Source organism: Manis javanica, chromosome 3 (genome assembly GCF_040802235.1).
Source record: "Manis javanica isolate MJ-LG chromosome 3, MJ_LKY, whole genome shotgun sequence".
In the NCBI taxonomy this organism is placed as follows: Eukaryota; Metazoa; Chordata; class Mammalia; order Pholidota; family Manidae; genus Manis; species Manis javanica.
In genome coordinates, this window is record NC_133158.1 from 12,497,024 (window position 1) to 12,516,176 (window position 19,153).

General features: G+C 40.2%; 1 protein-coding gene across 9 annotated transcripts in view; it reads right to left on the minus strand.

Moving 5' to 3' along the window:
* Nucleotides 1–19,153, minus strand: part of ADAMTS9 (ADAM metallopeptidase with thrombospondin type 1 motif 9) — a 157,176-nt gene that overhangs the window by 62,165 nt on the left and 75,858 nt on the right. For all 9 annotated transcript variants that reach the window (XM_073230841.1, XM_017666472.3, XM_073230840.1 and 6 more), the window contains 6 exons: nt 17,996–18,115; nt 15,337–15,441; nt 15,035–15,202; nt 12,627–12,896; nt 7,969–8,130; nt 5,640–5,816 (listed from right to left, as the gene is read on the minus strand). In XM_073230841.1, coding sequence (XP_073086942.1) covers nt 5,640–5,816; nt 7,969–8,130; nt 12,627–12,896; nt 15,035–15,202; nt 15,337–15,441; nt 17,996–18,115 — 1,002 coding nt within the window. The remainder of the gene's footprint in view (nt 1–5,639; nt 5,817–7,968; nt 8,131–12,626; nt 12,897–15,034; nt 15,203–15,336; nt 15,442–17,995; nt 18,116–19,153) is intronic.

Sequence of the window (19,153 nt, forward strand, 5' to 3'; positions counted from 1 at the left end):
AGGAGGTTGTTAAAGATTTCGTGCTAGCAGCAATGGAGCACTGGTCACTGAAAACGCCTGGGGAATCGCACATTTAAAAGGAAAGACAGGACGGACAATTTACTGAACAAGGATCGTAAGCAGTTGTGAAGATACATGCATGCCCTAAGAGCACTTTGCATTTGTATTTTTATGGTTGCAGTGAGACTGCTGGTGGGCGTAGGAGGAAGGTCATTTTTAATAACATGTGCAGTTACTTCTATTCGTTTAATACCAAGTTTTCTTTCCCCACTAGAATGAAGAGCTCTGATTTTGTCATTAAAATTCGTGATTTTTTTTTTTTAAGGAATAGCTCAAAGTTTTTTATCCCATGATAAAAATCTTCTTCAACTGCCTTTACTAATCAGGATTCCCTCCCAGACAATTAGACTTTGGACTCAGCCTCCACCTCCCACTCCGCATTCCAAACTTTCCATTCCTTAGGGATACCAGAGGGCGACGTGATGACGTGGGTCAGTGAGGGACCTGCACTCCTCCTCAGGGTCTAATAACCCTCCTACCCTGCTCCCCCAACCTCCGGACCTCTTAAACTGTAAGAATAGAAATCTGTCAAGCTGTCATGAAATATCAGCTATCAGAAAGCAGAAACAGAGTCTGATAAGCACGCACTCGCTGTAAATACTAAATTAATTAATTAAATAATTAATTAATGCCAGCTAAATCTGATCTCCAATGAAACAGATGCAGGCCAGTGTTTTGCTTGCTTTGAACACATTTAAGATGCATGATTTATAGAGTTTTAATCTACATTGAATTTAGGTGAACTTTGTAATTTCATATTTTGTCATGTTTTGATTTTTAGAAACTCTTATTTTTTATACTCCATATTGATAGAGCCAAATAATGTGTTTCTCATTTCCTTTTTGAAAAGGCACTAGCAGCATGTATGTCTTTGTTAGCAAAAAATCTTAAAAAATGCATATGCATTTAATGTGATATCCCTTTTGGTCAGAATGTTTATATCATCGTCCTCATTTGGCTAATGTGATACCTTTAAAATGAAAGAGATAGATGTTTTGCCATTCTCTAAACATAACCAGTTGTTTGACGTGTTCATAACTACTGGTTATAGAATTAACCAACAACCCTAATCACTTTGGATTTTGTGTTGTTGGAGTCAAATGCACGCCAGTATTAGCTAAATGAAATTGGGGTCACATGCTGCTTGAGTTCTAAGTGTACCCTTTATTGAATATAAAATAGGAGTGTAAAAAATTCATCCTGAACATGGATTATTTCTTTCTATCAAAATAAGCAGGATTAATATAGTCGGTATGTTGACACTGAACTTGTCTGACTAAACTAGATTATCACATAGTCGAATCGATTCATAGAAACACCTCCCCATGGTGTAACGTGGGTGCTAAATATGATGGGCATTTGTTTACCTTGTCTTGGGACACAGTAAATACTCGGTAAAAATGAGTTATCTATCATCATCTGATTTGGAGAAGTTAACCTTATTTAGTGCCTTACAAATAAACCTCAGACTCATATGGGGACTCTCTTATTTTGGTCCTTTCACACTCAATTATTCCAATAAACTGCATTGCAAAATGAAGCTTTCGTAGGGGAATGTAGGACCAATAGGCACTTGGGGTCATCTTTATAACATTTTTTGGAAAGTGTAGCCTCTTTGAAAACTTCTAAGTTTATTGTTAGAGTATTTCTTTAACAGGAAATGTTTTCTGAAATGTATTGCAGGTGAACAAGTAACAAAATTGACAAATACTGAAAGTCATTTACAGTTATCTGAACACAAAGAATAGGACTGATCACATTTTTGCACATTAGCTTAACTTTTTCCTGCACCTAGATTCTCTAATATGTTCAGGACCATTTCTTCTAATTCTTTGGTCTTCTAGCTATGTTTTACCATTATCCACAAATTCAATAAATGGAGCATTCATATTTCATAGTGGAGATTCAATGAATCAGGACAGCAGTATTAGAAAAGAAAAGAAAACAAATGTTAAGCCTCATGTATTTTTGTTTATATCACTAAGCATCATTTCCAATTCAGAAATATTTTTTAAAGTATCCCTTTAAATTACATATTTTAAATGACTGAATTACATAAAGCTTGCCACTTGGCTACTCAGATTTGGGAGAAGGACCGTACAGGTTGGAGAGATTTACAAAATTAAAAGCGTATCTTTTTAAACCCAAAAGAAACCTATACATGCATTTCTAATCCACATAGCCTATATGCCTTTACAGTCTGCTGATAAACACTAATTTTAAAACATTGTATATAACATTAAATAACATGGAAAAAATAAATATGTTTTATTATATAAACACATAGAAATCTGTACTGGTAAAAATATTCAGATAATACTAGGCTTGGCTGCTTAAAGCTGTATTCAGAAAAGATGGCAGTGATATTTACATGTTTTATTTTTGCTAGAAATAGATGTAGTGAGGTGATAAAATACTGATGACAGACATTTGCTCTTCTTACCTACAGAAGTTGCAAACTTTAATGTGAAAATGAGGTAGACACAAATTTATAAGTTGGCCAGGCAGAAAGAAAAGCACAGTTCCTCTGTGAACTCATAAATTCTTATTATTTGGGTTGACAAGCATTATTCCAAAGCACCTAAAGTAAGGCTCAGAGAACACTTTTAACTTTTGGGTTTGTCATGAAGAACTCAAAAAAACACAATTTCTCCTAAGGAGAATCACCAATGATGGGCGGCAATGCAAACAGGAATGTTACAGGGCCATCTTGGATGGGTCACACTACATAGAAACCTTTTTACTTTCATCTTCTCCATGAATCAGCTTACTGTAGAATGCTGTGGATTTTTAATCTACCTTTTGCAGTGGTTTGCAGTTTAGAGCTTTCTCTCCAATTTATCCCTCTAGACATGGGACACATGCATCTGCTTCTGGCTGCCTGCAGGACCTGACTGCAAAGCAGATCACCGTGAGAACCTTACTTTAAAAAGAAAATGTTACTGAGTCAGAGTAAAAGGGCACCTTAAAAAAAGGGAAGAAAAGATTGAATCTTTGGAGGGTGTTCTTCACAATCATGATTCTAAGTCTGCAATGACGTGAGCCAAAACTAAGAGTCTAAAATGGGTACTTGAACCTTATGTTCACCAAAGCTTCATTTCAGACTCTGGAAGCCATGCTAAAGCTATGTAATGATTGCTGAGCTAGGCCGTCTCCACTGTGACCTTGGAAAAGGCCTACTCCCAGGGCTGCGCTTGCTCCGGGCACTATCTTCTGTGAGGGAGTACTTGGGAGAGAAAGCAACCCACTGAAGGACTAATTGCTATCTTTGGTCTCTAATAAATCTAGTTTGTTTTCTGTTGAATGCGACCTGTTAGCACCTCAAATATACTTTTTGTGGCTCTGAATTTCACTGTCAGTTACAATGATGAAGCACCATGGAAGTGGCTTTATGGCTATTAAAACAACTCACTGAGGTATGCTTAAATTTAGAAATTGTACCAAGGCATCCACAAAAATCAACATAAAAGTGATAAAAGTGAAATCAAAACCGCACAGGAAGAATCTGAAAGACTGCCCTCATACACATATATTTTAAGTAATATATTAATTACCAATATATCTATTTAAATAAAATGATTTTGATGTAATTTAAAAAAAAATCATGATTAAAAGCCCTGCAGAGTGGCCTTGCTCCTAGACTGCAGAGGCATTTAAATATATACTCGAGTAATGACCACTTTGCAAAGGAAGCATTATAATTATATAGGCAGCAGACACATTTTTCAAATCCACGTGTTTGCTTCTGTGCATAACAGAGCATTAGAATCTTTCTTTCTCTAAGTGTTTCAGAAAACTGTGTACAGGCCTAAGGAGCACAATAAAAACAGAACAACAACAAAAACAAAAACAACCCTTAAAGTCATCAGTTAAATTAATAAGCAGATTATATTTTAAAATGTAAGTGTTTAGCCTCTTAAAATACCTGTGGGAGAGGGTAGTGATCTTCTGTAAAATATCTGAGCTTTATTTAGAAAGCCTTCAAGGAAGGGAATGCTTTGAAAACTTATATATATATAAAATAGTGTGTATATTGTATATTATTATACCACAATACATTATATTATCATTATATTATATATACACACACAGAATACCCTAGGAGGGTTAAGAGATGTTTTTGGTCAAAATTAAAGAGGCACAGCTTTTTAGAAAGCTAGACTTTTTGAAACATAACTTGTGTGTTGTAGTGGTTGGTGAATGAATGGGGCGAAAATATAATGGGCTCAAGAGGAAAATTTCAAGAAAAATAGTATGTAACAGGTGACTTAGGGGAGTTGGGAATGTCAGGACTCTCCTGACATTCTCAGGTAATATGATATTTTTCAAAATGTTCACTTGGGGAGGGTGCCAGTATAGCAGACAAAATGTTCCAGGTGAACCAAACATCTGACTCAGAGTGGCATTTCTTAAGCTCTTGAATAAGATCCTTACCACCCAGCTACATAGTACTAGTTGAGATGATAACGCTGAATTCTTCTAGATTCCTACTTCCTACAAAGTACAGTGGCTCTAGAGCCAGTGATCTACCTGCAGACACAGTCTGAGACTGAAACCCTCAGTCTTACAAGCACCAACAGGTATTTAGCTGTGTCACTTCAGTTAATCTGCTGTTTATCAAGTTTCAGAAATGTTTAAGACTTTTCCTCATAAATTCTATGAAATAAAAAGGTTTCTGGATATGACTGAATATAATACTAAATTCAGCTTCAGTGCAATTAACGTATTTACAGGGACATTTACTCTATTTACATATACAGCCCTAAGGGCCCCACAGCTTACCGCACAACCTAGCCAAACTATTGTTTTGACATAAGGCATCCCTGTGTTTGTCAAGAGCTGCCCCAGAAGTTTGCATAGCGGTTACAGGAGCAAACCTGTCTCACAACGCCAGCTAGGCAGACAGCAAAGGGAGCCTAGGACCAGAGCAAACAGGAGTCCCAAATGAGCCTGCGTCTCAGGAGGAGAGAGAGGACATTTCAGAGACCTTGAAAGGCACCACGTCACTGAGTCCACAGTTGGTCCTTCACATTTGCAAAGTGATTTCAGTCTATATTGTAGGTGCAGCCTCATTGTGATTGTGTTGAAAGCTGTACCCAAGTCACACAAGCAAATTATAGTCACCGAAATAAAAATTGCTTTGGCCTCAATAAGCAGGTATCTTCCCAGAAAAGTCAAAACTACCATAGCTTAGAAATGGAAAGAATGCCTGCTATTGAATTGTCTGCTTAAGTCACTTTGGAGCTTAACAACTGCATGAAGTTATTTCGTTTCTTTAATTATCTATCTATATCTATATCTTTATCTACATAGTCTAGTTCTCCTAAGCAAGGAAGTTACTTCTTGGCACTGGTACCAGGCCTCTTTGAGGTATATGTATTCTGTAAAGTCACTTTGGCAACACCATAAAAAATTAATTCTGTTGTATATTAAAATGAAAAAAAAAACCCAATAGATTGCTTATAGCACAGTTTCAGGGCTGCCCCATTATCTGTTGCAGAGGGCTGCCCCAGAATGCCTTGGAACTGGCAGGTCAGTTAGCTAGTCTGGTTAGCAAACATTAACAGTCAGGGCCGTACCGAACTCCAAGGGCCAGTACTCCATGCAGCGTCTGGAGGACAAGCATGTGTGTTACACTGCTCACGATCTGGAGGCTTATCAAGAACTTCGCAGCTCAAATCTGGGAACCGTTCACCACTGGACCGCTGACACACCACCAGTCTTGTCCGCAGGCCTCCACCACACAGCTTAGTACACTGTAAGAAGGGAAAGCAAAGCAATGTTGCTGTTACTTCATCTGAACAGCCAGTGACAGATTTTCTTTTCCCGTAAGAAAACTGTCTTGGCCAAACTCTCTATGACAGTGGGCACGGTAGGTCTCTAGGCAGAACCAGGCTAAATTTCCAGAAGCAATACGGAAAACAGACAGGATCCACCTTAATAGTGGCTTCTTCACCGCCTACACTGAGTGCTTTTAGATGTGCTGCTCATCCAGAGGTGAATGTGATGACTTTTATTAATAATATCTATAATTACTTAATAAGGAGAGCTTAGGAGAGGTTAATTAACATGATCAAGGTCAATTCAATAGCAGGTGACTAGGACAAGATTACAGCCTTTTCTTGGAGGTATACAAACCCCAAAATCAAACAAATGAAAATCCGGAAACCACCGAGCACCCAATAAAGGAAGTAATGACTTAGCTGGTTGGATTTTCTGGCAACTTCTCAGAAGTAGTCACCGATGTTTGACTGTTCTATGACTCCAACCTCCATAGACCTTTATGCTGTTAAAATATTTTATGCACCCCTGAATCTTAGGATGACTATTACTTGCCCTCGAATGAATAAACAGTGTGGTGGGAACATTAGATAAAGTTCTGGCTCCTGGCTGGACCTAAACTTCTGAGGCAGGAACAAGCTGTATTTCTTGGACAGGACCGCTGTGCTCGCATCCAGGAATGCTGACATTCGGCTTCCCTGCTGTGTCAAGGCCAGATCTCCCACAGAATTTGGAATGGTCTGGTCTGTGCTGACAGCAAGCCTCCCAGCGAATGCGTGTACTCTCCTGGCTTCAATCCAATTACAGAAGCTTACTCACGGGCCCCACAGGACAGAACTTTTTGAGGAGTTTTGGGAAACGCACATTACACGAGTCTCAAAGCCTGACTCCACCTTCCTGCCTTTCAACAAATCCCTCCAGAATGACGTGCTGTTGACAAAAGTCAACAAAAATTCCTGTTATGACCTCCTACGACTAGGAGGTAATGTGTATGAACCCGTGAAATGCAGACACATGATTTCAGTTGGCTGGGGGTGTGGACCAGCATGCCCACCCATCTCATTTGTCTTTTTCCTTTTCTTGGCACTGGGGTTTCCAAGATGTTAATCCTCACGTTTTATGTTACAAATTTTACAGTCAAGACAGAAAAACTCAGCAAGCTTTAAATACGTGCTCTTTGTGGATTCAAGAGCAGAGAAATATATTCTTGGTTAATTCAACACAAAACAATAAGCATCTAAGCCCTACAACGTAGTGGCTTAAAATCCCTTTTAATAGTGAGGGTAGTATAAACAATGATGACGAATACTAGTAATTATAACATTTGTCATTATTGTAATAGCAGTTGACTTTGATTGAGGCCATGTGCTAGGCATGTGACATGCCCTATCTCATATAATAGTCATGAATGCTATGAAGTCAATGCCATGGTCATTCCTAACAGACAAGCACATAGACAGACAGGTGGCAGTTACACTGTTTGCCAAGGCCACAGAGCTTGTAAGCAAAGCCAGAAATGGGCATGGAACCCTTCACAGAGTTCCATGTTTTATCTGCTCCAAATATTCTATTGTTCTTCTTGGTCATAGCAGGCAACTCTTGAAAGGTAACAGCTGGAAATTTTATTATTTGAGATTATACAGCTAATTATCCACTTTCACAGTTAAAATGTGTCACCTCTGATAAGAATAATAGCACCCATTCATTCCAGTTTCATCAGCTATTTGAAATATCAGGAGACACTACATCAAGGGAACAAGGGTACACCACAAACACCCAGAAGCCAAGGAAAGAATGGCAAAATTCCCACTCACTGATTTAATACGTATTTCCAATCACTTTAAAAGCATCCATTTTTTTTTAATCAGCAGGGGTTAATAATTTAACCTAGCATTTATCTCTATGCTTTCCTAATTTTCCTGTCCTATGTATTCAAGCTGTCTCTAATTGGTAAGAAATGAATTTTAAAATAGTCCAGAATTAAGACAGTCTCCTAGCTAATCCCTTAATGAGAAGCTTTCCCTAGAGTTTGTTCTTCCCCCTTAAACTACGAGCAGTAACACAGCTTGGTCAGCAAAACCACTCTGTTTTTCCCAAAGGACACAGGGATGGATGGCTCACTCTCACCTCTCCCCAGCTGCCATAAGCCCATTGAGGGCAAGGGCCAGATTCGCAGGCTCTCTGTTCATCAGGTTTTATTCTCTCCACGCAGTCGTTTGCCGTGTATCCGTTCTCATCCTGACACACAACAACACGCCGCTGGGACCCACCAGCACAGGTACTGGAACACTGAACACACCAGACATCAGTTAACAGGGTGATCCCCACCTCCATCTCCATCTTAGGGACACAAAACACACCTGGTTGAAAGGTCAGAGACAAATGTAACAAAAACTGTTCTCAAGTTGTCCACAATGGACAAAAAGCAACCAGGAGAGCTTCCCTTCTGTGAGGCTGTTTAATGTACTTGTGTCTTACAAACGCCTTGGGGGGCAGAAACGTGGCTTTTCCTTTGCACGCTTCAGGCAGTCAGAAGGTTCACAATAAATGCCCACCAAGTGATAATGTCTTGTGATCTCCAAAGGAGGACCATTTATTGTCCTGCTTTATCCTCTCTGCCTCTCTTAGAGTAAAGAGGTCTTGACGGACACCACAGTCCAGTGAGAAATTCTTTTCTTTTCAAAACTCCAAGTACTTTTTGACTTCCCTCTCAACACAGGGGTCAAATTACATGCTTAACGAATTGCTGAAATTAAGCTTCCATATAACTTATTCAATTACCCGAAGCATCATGGATGCCCCTTAGACATCATTTCCTTGAAGGTAATGTGCCCTTCTCTCCCTTCGCAGTAGCTGTTATTTCAGTGGCTGATGGCAGCAACATCGGTCTTACTAATTTATTTTCCACCTCCCCACTGCTCTTAACTGGACTCCATGTTGACAAACCTCCGTTCGGGTGCCCTTCCAGTGTACCGCTCCCTTATGGCTCTCACAGGATTAGGTCTGCGTCTCACCTAATTTCTCACACACAAGCTTCTCATAGCTCTCTTATTTACCTACATCTTGAGTGGTTTTTTTTTTCATAATTACCTCATCTTTTGAGACCCAGCATGTTTGCCAGTACCCTTCACACCAACTCTTTAACTTGTTAAATCCGTTTGCCTAGAAACCATCTAGTCCTCAAAGCAGTACAATTCCCACGAATTATCAAGCCTCCAACCATATATACAGCAATTCTTTTGATTCTGGCTTCTAATGGCTGATTTGTGCTTTCTAGAAAACCCTCACTCAATCCAATATTATTTTAAAATACCCACAAATACTGCTACTTGATCAGTTTCTTCCATGTAAAGATATGAATACATTTTTTTGTTTATTGCATTGGACTTCAGTTCCATTTCTCTGTCTATACTGGGCAAATTACGAGTGCTTTTAAAATACATTGGGCATGAATTTTAAAAGTAGAGGAAAATATATTTACGACTTCTTTCTGAAAAAATCTTTTAGGTAATTTCTGATATATAAGAATTCTACCCTATTCTCTCAGGGTTCTTGTATGCTGAACTCCAAGTTGAAATATTCCTTTTCTACTTTTAAAAAGCATAGTACATTAATAAAAAAAACCCACAGAACTGTTATTTTAATTGGCTTTGTGGCGCAGAATTTAAAACAGTAGAGAGGAACTTCCATACTATAAAAAGTTTTGTAATATATATTTTGGCCCTTGAGTTTTCCTCTCGAAAGTATAATCTTGTCTCATCCCTTTATTATGTCGCCTGTGTTATTGCTCCAATAAAATGGTAAGTTCCTTGAGGGAGGGCTCAGTGTCACAACCTGTGTCCTTGTGAGCTCCCACAGCACTGGTTACAGGATTTACTGTCTGGTCCCACCCTCCAACATGTGTGACTTGAGCAAGGATGGATAGCTGACGAAAGAACAGTCAATCCCTTGGCTGTCCAGTGACCAGTCAGATGCTGCCTACTGAGAATCTGACCCAAGATGGGGAGACAGTATTCAGCAGGGGCCAAGCAACTGCACTGCAGCCCTGCACTGCCTGACTCTGGGTCTGCACGTGGCATATACCCCCTGCATGCAGGTAAAGTCTGTATATAATCTTTCTCCAGGTCCAATTCGGCCATTTTTTGATTAACAGGAACTTTAATTCCATTCCCATTTTGCAGAGTTTCACTCTGGACTTCATTAATAATTTTACTGTCCTTTTTAGATGACATATTTTCCTAGGTGAACATTTCTTTGAATAAACCCTGCACCTATTATCCACAAGACACAACAAGGGAATGGCATTTAGAGGAACAAGGGGTGATGGATATCTGTATATCTTCTGTGCTTAGCATACTTTCCCTTACACTCAGCAGACCAATTGCCCTGTAAGGAACCATTCCTTCCTCGATGGACCCCACCCACCTTGGTAGGATTACCTATTAAGATATTCTGCCTTTCTCTGGTCAAAGAGTGGGCAAGTGGCTCAAGTTGGGCCAATCAGACTTTGTGGAGGATCTGAATCCTGAGCATAGCAACTTAAGGGTGGTTCAAAGTTGAAAGGGAGTCATTAAGACAGAAACTCCCTATAGAAATTATTCTTTAGTTACTGTTCTACTTAAATCAGGGTTTGGCAAACCATAGCTGAGGGCCAAGTCTGACCTGCCACCTGTTTTATAAAGTTTATGGGAACATAGCCATACCCACTCATCTGGGTACTGCCGATACCTGCCCTTGTGCTACAGCAGCAGGCTGGTGAGCTGGGATGGAGACTGCATGGCCCACATAGCTGACAGTATTTACTATCGGCCCTTTGAAGAAAAACAGTGCCAACCCCTGAGCAAGATCGCTGAAGATGCTCTAGTCTCTCTGTCTGCTGGGGCTAAAGGAACAGTTTTCTTGGCATGTTTTGCCTTCACTTGAAAGAACCAGCTTTTTCATTAGCAACCAGAGACCCCTAATTAGTAACACACGGACGACCTCACACAGGGTTCATGTTTTTGCAGAAATGTACCATAAAATGAGATTTTTATTCCAGACCCCACTGAAAGAGTTGGATTCCTGTGTTCCAACATTGATGATCCTTTGCTGCCTTTTCTGCGGGAAGGCAGGAAGAGCCACGTACAATGCATGTACATCCCCGACTCCGGGGGGCAGGTCACACACATCCAGCGAGAGCTGAGAAATCACACTGTCCGGCTTCAGCCTCACTTAACTTGGAAAAAAAATCCCCAAACAAAAAAATAGCACAATGAGGAAAAGAATGGTATTGCCCATTGCTGTGAAGAGGTTAGCTAATCCTCCCTAATTGGGAACCCTGCCCGAGGGCAGAAACATCCATCTTAAAAGAATGCACCATCTACAAATGTAGTCTTAAATAAGAATAGCTTCACTTTTTTTTTTAAGTTCTAGAGCTATAATTAGAATAACACCTGACTTAAAAATTTTTCAACCAGAAAAATCGTGGGATACTCAGTGATTACCTCCCTTGACTACTATTTAATTTCTCAGAACCAAAATCTCTTCTAACCCAGGCAAAGGAAGCCTTAAAGTAGAGAGCAAGTGAGGAGAATGAGATGCTGAAGGTTCTGGAAACTCGGCAGGCATTCTGCACACAACCAACACTTGCAGTGGGTGAAAATACTCAGTGGCTCATCAGTATGCTCAGGAAAATAAGTCTTATTCACTGAACCATAACCATGGTGGGAAACAGCTTTCTTCCAATGCTTTTGAGTCCAGAAATAATTAAACACAATTAGGGGTACTAGAAGGAAACTAGTAAAACTAATAGTAAACAATTATAAAGACCCTGGTGTGATCAGTAAACACTTAACTCCTGCACCTACCCAGAGTCCCTTGCTCCCTGACCCCTCCTGCAGGCCCAACAGACATGCCCAGCACTCCAGAACATCACTATTTTTGGAAATTGTTTAGAAAAAAAATCGAGAACATTCAAAGCATATTTTTCCCTTGAATATTATATGTTTTTTCAAGGTCTTCTTAATTTGAAGGACAATGATAAGGCTAATAATAAAGATAATTGCTGACATTTATTTCATTCTCACTCTGTGGCAGGCAGAGTGCAAAGCACTACTTGCATCATTGTATTTCATTCTTACAACAACCCAGGAAAGCTGGAATTGTTGTTAACTTTGTTTCACAGATGAGGGAACTAAGGCTCAGCAAGCTGAGGGGGTCCTGCTGAAAACCCCACAGTTTGAAAGTGCAAATACGTGGATCAAACAGGGTGTCTTCGCTCAGGGCTTGTGCTGATAACCATTAGTTGTGGTGCTTCTCCACTAAGCACAGATTTTACCTACACTAGGGCTTCCCTGATCCAGGACAATGATCTACTGCCACAAACTGCACAGCAACCATGCCACTGTGAGGCTGCACTCACCTGGAAAATGGCAAGAGGCAAATGGCTATCATTAAGAGCTCCTTTTCGGAGAAGTTCCTCTGCCCTTTCAATTTCCCTACAGGTAGGAGTTGCCTGCCACCTTCAGGATAAATCATCACAGCCCTCACGGTGGCCACCTGATCGTGTCACCCAGCTGAGACACCGTCTTCTCCACCCAGTGACTGTAGCTTACAGGTGCCTACAGATGGTATTGCATGACACCTTTTCAGGGACTGCCACTAACACAAAATAAATGAAAACAGACAATGTCAATCCCCCGTGAGAAAAAAAAATGATCCCAAGGTGTGTGGCCTCTGTCTGCCCCCGAACATTACTGACGGGGAAGAGAAGAAAGCACACCGAGAGGACTCCGGGGCATACTCACCGCTCCCCAGGGGCCGGTCCTCCACTGGTTCCCACCGAGCACGTGGGTGCGGCTCGGGCCGCCGCTCCTGGGACGATAATCCTCGTTTTGGAAAGGATGCTCAGCGAGGCCTCTGTCTGGCGTCCGCCGAGGGCATGGGGACATGGAACACTCCTGGTCAGTTTCTGGGATATAGTCTGGGTCGCACTCACTCGGGTCGATCACGTGGTCACTATAATTGACACACACCACTTGCCGAGTCGCCCTACCCTGTCCGCACGTCACGGAGCACTATGATGAACAGTCAGAAACAGAAAGGGTTGGTCATTTGGCAGTCACAAATTCACTGATTTGCCTTTGCCATAAATGGCCCATTACTCACTCGGCTGCCCAGGCATCATCCTCCACTCCCCGCTTTTCTTCCCACCCCACAGTCATGTCACTGAAATATCCCGTCAGCCCAGTATGCACAGCGCATCTCCAATCCAGCCACTTCTCACCACCTCTGCCCACCACCTCTCCAGTCCGAGCCATCGCCTTCCCTTGCTGGGATGACTGCCATGGCCTTTCAGCTGGGCTCCTGCTTGCAATCTGATGCTCCCCACCCCAAGTCTGTTATCCACCTATCATAAACCATGACTTTTCAAAACAAAGCCAGATCATGTCCTTCCCTCTAGTGACTTCCCAATCCACCTGAATAAAGTCCTTACCATGACCTAGCAGGCCCTTTATGATGTTCTCGTTAGCTACCTTTCTTGTTCATACCCTGTCACTCTCTACTCCCTGTGCTCTAGGCACACTGGTCCTGAGGATGTTTCTTGAGCATAACAAGAACTCTTCCTTCTCAGGGTCTTTGCACCTGCTCTACAACATGGAAATCCATGGGGCTCACTCCTGCATTTCATTCAAGTCCTGCTCAATGAACTTACAGGCCTTTTCTGACCACCCTGTCTAAAAGTGCATCCCCTCTCTCCCTATGCCATTATTTTGCTTGACATTTTTCTAGTACTTACCAGTATCTGTTGCTGTATTACATTTCTATTGCTTTATTTATTCTTTGGAATCTCCATTAGGATAATCTCCGTGAAGGCAAGGAATTTATTATTTGTTTTTCACTGCTCTTGCTACACTAAGCCTTTACAAATACCTCATGACTAGATAGATAGATGCATCTAATAGATGGATGGACAGATGGACGGATGAATAGATGGATGGATGGAAAGATAGATGAAGCTCAAAGCACAAGAATGACATTATCTATTATTGAATAAACACCTATTTTGTGTTAAGCACTTAACATATATAATCTCAAATAATCCCACAATGCCTTGAAAGGTAGATATTCTTTTTGGTTTTTTAAGAGCAAAAGAAACCGAGGCTCAAGGACTTGGGCCAGACTGCTCAAGCTCACGCAGCTAGTAAATGTTATGGTCTGGATTTGTATAGCTTTCTTTGAATTCCCTCTCAAATCTCATATACAGCTGACCCTTGAATACATGGGTCTGAACTACACTTACATGCAGATTTTTTTCAATAACTATATTAGAAAATTCTGTGGAGATGTGCAACAATTTGAGAAAGTACTTTCTTTTCTCTACCTTACCTTATTGTAAGAACACAAGATGTAATACACATAACATACAAAATGTTAGTTGACTGTTCGTATTATTTTTTCAGTCAACACTAGGCTATTAGTAGTCAACTTTTTGAGAGTCAAAAGTCATACGTGGATTTTGGCCTACACGGGCATTGGTGCTCCTGACTCCTGCATTGTACAAGGGTCGACTGTATATGTCATGATATTTATTGAGATGTTGATCTCCATTTTCCTTATAGCCTCTCCTCACCTATCCTAAGCTTTGTACTTCCTGGGTTCTGGGCCTTTTGTAATACAAAAAGCAGAAGCTGCCTTAAGACAAAGGTTTTCTACTGTCATAAAAGTCCATAAATGGTGCCTGATATGCACAGGAGGCTGAATCCACAGCACTGGATGAAGAGTCCCACCTCTCACTCTTAGCAGGGAAGGCAAGGGCCACTGGACTTCAAGGGGCCACCAGATGAGGAGGCCCCTGGTCTCAAGGTAGCAGGTCCTCTCCTTGCTCTCCTGCTCCCTTCTGCTTATCACTTTTGGTCCACTACAAGCCCACTGCACTCCAATGTGACTCAGTAAGGCTGGGTTTTCCAGTCAACCCAACAGGATGAGGGCTTAAGTAGACTGTAAGTATATTTACACATTTTTAAAGACCACCATTTCTTGCACATCTGGCTAAGATCCTACCAGCTGCACATATATACAGCAGGATGATTTTATTCACAAACTAATCCAATTCTAAAATAGGACTGACCCACTGGCATTTGGGACCTACCACCAGTCATCCCTCTTATAGTTTACCAATCCTCTCCCAATTCCAAAGAGTTCACTTGCTTACAGGGCTCCAGTCCAAAACCTTCCACTGCCCACAGGGAGGCACAGAACATTCCTCCTTTGCCACTGGTCTAGGCAGGGCTGCACAGGCGCTCTCATCAGCCACAGAGCCGTCCTCGTCCCGGCAGCTGACGTATCGCATCCGGGTACCTTTCCCACAGGTGGCTGAGCACTGGGTGTTAGAGTGAAATAATGCAGATATGTTAACTGAAATGGCAGCTCCTTGGTCAGGAACCCATTTTCTACAGTCATGTCGGAGAACATCTGCTTCCCCTTCCCCCTCTCTACTGCCATTCTGTTTCTTACTGGTGTCCAAGATCCAAACCGCCACTGGGTTCTGGGTGCACCGTGTGTGCTTCTCCTCGCCTCTGGGGCCGCTGCTGGAGGGTGACAAGACGGTGACTCACAGTCCTAGATGCGAGAGGAGGAAAGGCTGTGTTACCTTAAAGGCAGTGCACACTTCAATGGTCACGGTGCATAAAAACATGAAGGCTAAGGTTTTTAAGACCTCAGTTTTCTGTGTGATTCTGAGCAGATCCCATGACACCTCCCAGCCCAATTTCTTCAACTATAAAATGAGATATAACTCACTATGTGAGTACCTGGATTAGAGGGCAGGGCTCTCCTTAATGATTTTTAATAGTATATTTATTTCCCTGTTCATGGGGAAAGAGAAAAACATACTGTGAAATAGCAGATAAGGTGGGAAAGACCACATATCCACTTAAAATCACCGATCGCTATTTTTTTAAGATTCTGGAGGCTGAATTCTGTTGTCACATTTTAGTTAGTTTTCTTAGAATTTGCTAGCCATAAACTTGCTTTCCAAGTTTACCCAAAGATAACTCCTGAGACCCTGAAGGTCAAATCTAGATATAAGAGGTATATTTAATATGCTAATGCCTAGAATTAATAAAAGAACCCTCAATCACTCAGAGGAAATCCTTACACTTAAGTGAGGTCATCCATGGATAGATAATAGTCCCAGAACTACAGATGGGAAAGCAGAAATACATACCTGCTCATAATTTAGCAAGTATCTTTGATTAACTACATGTCCATTAAATGCCTAAGATATGCAAGACCCAGTGCCAAGTGCTGCAGGCTGGAGGCTGAGCCACCTGGGGTATCCCTGACTTTAGGGAGCCTACAAGCTGAACAAGAAATTCCGTTACGTGGCTCCAGACCTTGTCTTTTCTTCTGCTGGTGGTCCAAGGAAAACCACAGGGAACTTTTCACACAGTGAAACTGCCCATATGCTGCAACTGTAGGAGCTGCCCTATAGTCCAATGGATATTATAGACTAACCAAAGAGAAATTATATTTTGAATTTTGAAGAGTTCTTAAGTCCTCCTTTCATGATTGTGTAGATGTAGTAGTTAACATTTCCCAGGCAATTATCATGTGACGGTTTAGAATATTTCAAAAAAGTAAAAAAAAGATGACAAAAGTCACAAGTAGTGTTTGATAACTCATCAGTGACAACATGAACAATACTGTCAGTCATTCACTTTTTTGACACTCTTCATCTATCAACAACACATGTTGAAATACAGCACACTAAAGGCGCTCAGAATGAAAGCAGGACGTTGGCCAGATGGAGCCTCAGAGCGTGAGTTCTAGGCATAGTTTGGGTTCAGACCCTATCTTCAGCAATTAGGAAAGTAGATGTCCAAACCCTTCTCTTTACATAAATGATGCCAAAATCAAGGCCCACATAGAAGAGCATGCTGGTGAATGACTATCAATTGGCTCTCTTGAGAAAAAAACATGTGCATATATATATATATATACACACACGCATACACACACATACATTATATATGTTTATTATAAATACTACTGATATAAAGGATGTGTGGCACACAATTTACATATAACAATAAAATATACAGTGCTTTATTTTAAATTCCATATAGTCAATTAATTCTCACAGAATACTTTTGTTGGTTTTTGGTTGACCTCTTGAATCTGTTGCCCAACTGTGGTTGTAATTGCTGAACAAATATAGTTCTGAGTGAATGTTAGTTGCTATTTTGTTTAAGGGTAAGGTGAAAGTTAACAATGAAGATGTATGTAGGTCAGAGCTTTTCTCATTCAACAATTAAAGTGAACAATTGCTGAATTAGATACAACTTTTCAAATACCGAAAGAATATTTCCAGGATTTTTTTTGTCATTTACAATATAATAGCTGCACACCCAAGACTCTTAAGCATAGTCTGCATTATTAACATTTTCTGTATCACTTTCTAAGTCTCAACACAAAACGATAAATTAAACCTTGAATTATAACATTTGCTGATTTCTGTGGTATAAATACTCTCACCATGGCCAATTTCAAGCTACACACCTGATGTCAATGAACAGAGTTGGGAAGAAATGTGCAGTAGCTCACCATTTCATAGCACTGCCACCGTACAGATATGTACAAATGTAGATAATAGTAAAATAATTACAAAGTGATAAATTTTGAGTATTTATCAGCTTAGTTTTAAATACAATCTATTATAATTATAGGTTTATACTTTCAATTTTTAAGAATGTCTATTATTAACAATCAGCTTGCATATTCCTGAAAATTTGTCAATCAGCTCTTGTGAGCTGGTACATGCCAGCTCTAGCATACTGCTGCCTGAACATATGAGACCATTTGCTGTACCCTACACTGAAATAATTAAAAAAATTCTAAGCTCAAGAAAACACTATGAATAATCAATATTTTCCATCCAGTAAGTATCAGAATAAAATCTAAATATACTTCAAAGAACCAGAGAAGAACAAAACCGGTACATCAAAATATTAAATTCAAAATGCAACAAGTAAGTAAATCTGGATAATTTGATCAACTGGTTGCTCTACCTACATATTGACCTATGAAGGGACTTCAGTTTTGCTTTAACTACTGGAAAATTTTGTCATCTGGTGCCCAAAGCCAGTAACTGAGTTGGACAGAGGAGCCTTACCTGGGTGTCAGTTGGTCTAGTGGCTGCATTGCAGTCACTGTCATCCACCACAGACATGTAAGTCCCAATGATGCATTTCACTGCTCTTAGCTGGTATCCCTGTCCACAAGTGACACTGCACTGAGGGAAAAAGCAAACAGAAAGTACACCCATTTCAGCAAACTTCTCTTTCTCTTATTTTCCTTATAACATTCTACAAGCAAAAAAAAAAAAACCAAAAACAATTTCCAACATAGTGGGCCAGAGGGCTGGCACCCAAAGAAATAAGGTAAAAGTGGGCAAGCCTTGCAATTATTTCTACCTGCCATTGGAATTATATCTGTAGGAGTTCAACTCCTTGATTGTGACCCCCCAGAAGGAGGGAAGTGTGTTTCAATAATTTTTACCTCTTTCACACTATACCTAGCAGTGTGCTATGGTTGAGATAGGTACTTAAGAGTGTCCTATGACATTATTTGAATTCTGGAAAAACTTTCTATAGAAATAATCAGAATTTGCTTCAATATTTTTCTACAAGGGTGTCTTTGTAACATTATTTATAAAATAAAAAATATTAGAACCTACCTAAAGATGCAATTACTGAAAGTCAGTTAAATTTGCCATGGAATATAGGTCATAAAGAAAATGATATAGACATTAAAAGGCTAATTGCTAGACTTAAAAATGTGCAGAATCAAGGTTTTTGGAACTCTGAAATCTAATTAAAAACTTATAGCAACTGGTGACTGTTTAATGAAGAAAGAAGCTGCCAGATTTCATTAAGAAAGTGTGTGGCACTTTTGCTTCCTCTCCCCCCCACCATATTATACATTCCTCTCCAATATGCATGGGATATTCTCCAGTATAGACCATATATTAGGGCACAAACACATCTCAACAAATTTTAAAAACTGAAATCCCACAAAGTATCTTTTCTGATCACAGTGGAATGAGCTGGAAAGGAGGTAAGAGAAGGAAAAGTGGAAAACTCTAAAATGTATGATTAATTAAATAAAAGCCATAAACAAATAATGAGTCAAATTAAAAATCTCATACAAAAAAGAAGAAAATACTTTGAGATGAATGAAAGCAAAAATATTCTAAATTATGTTTTAATAAATATTAAGATGCACCAAGAGCAGTGCTTAGAGGGAAATCTGTCTGTAAACACCTATATCA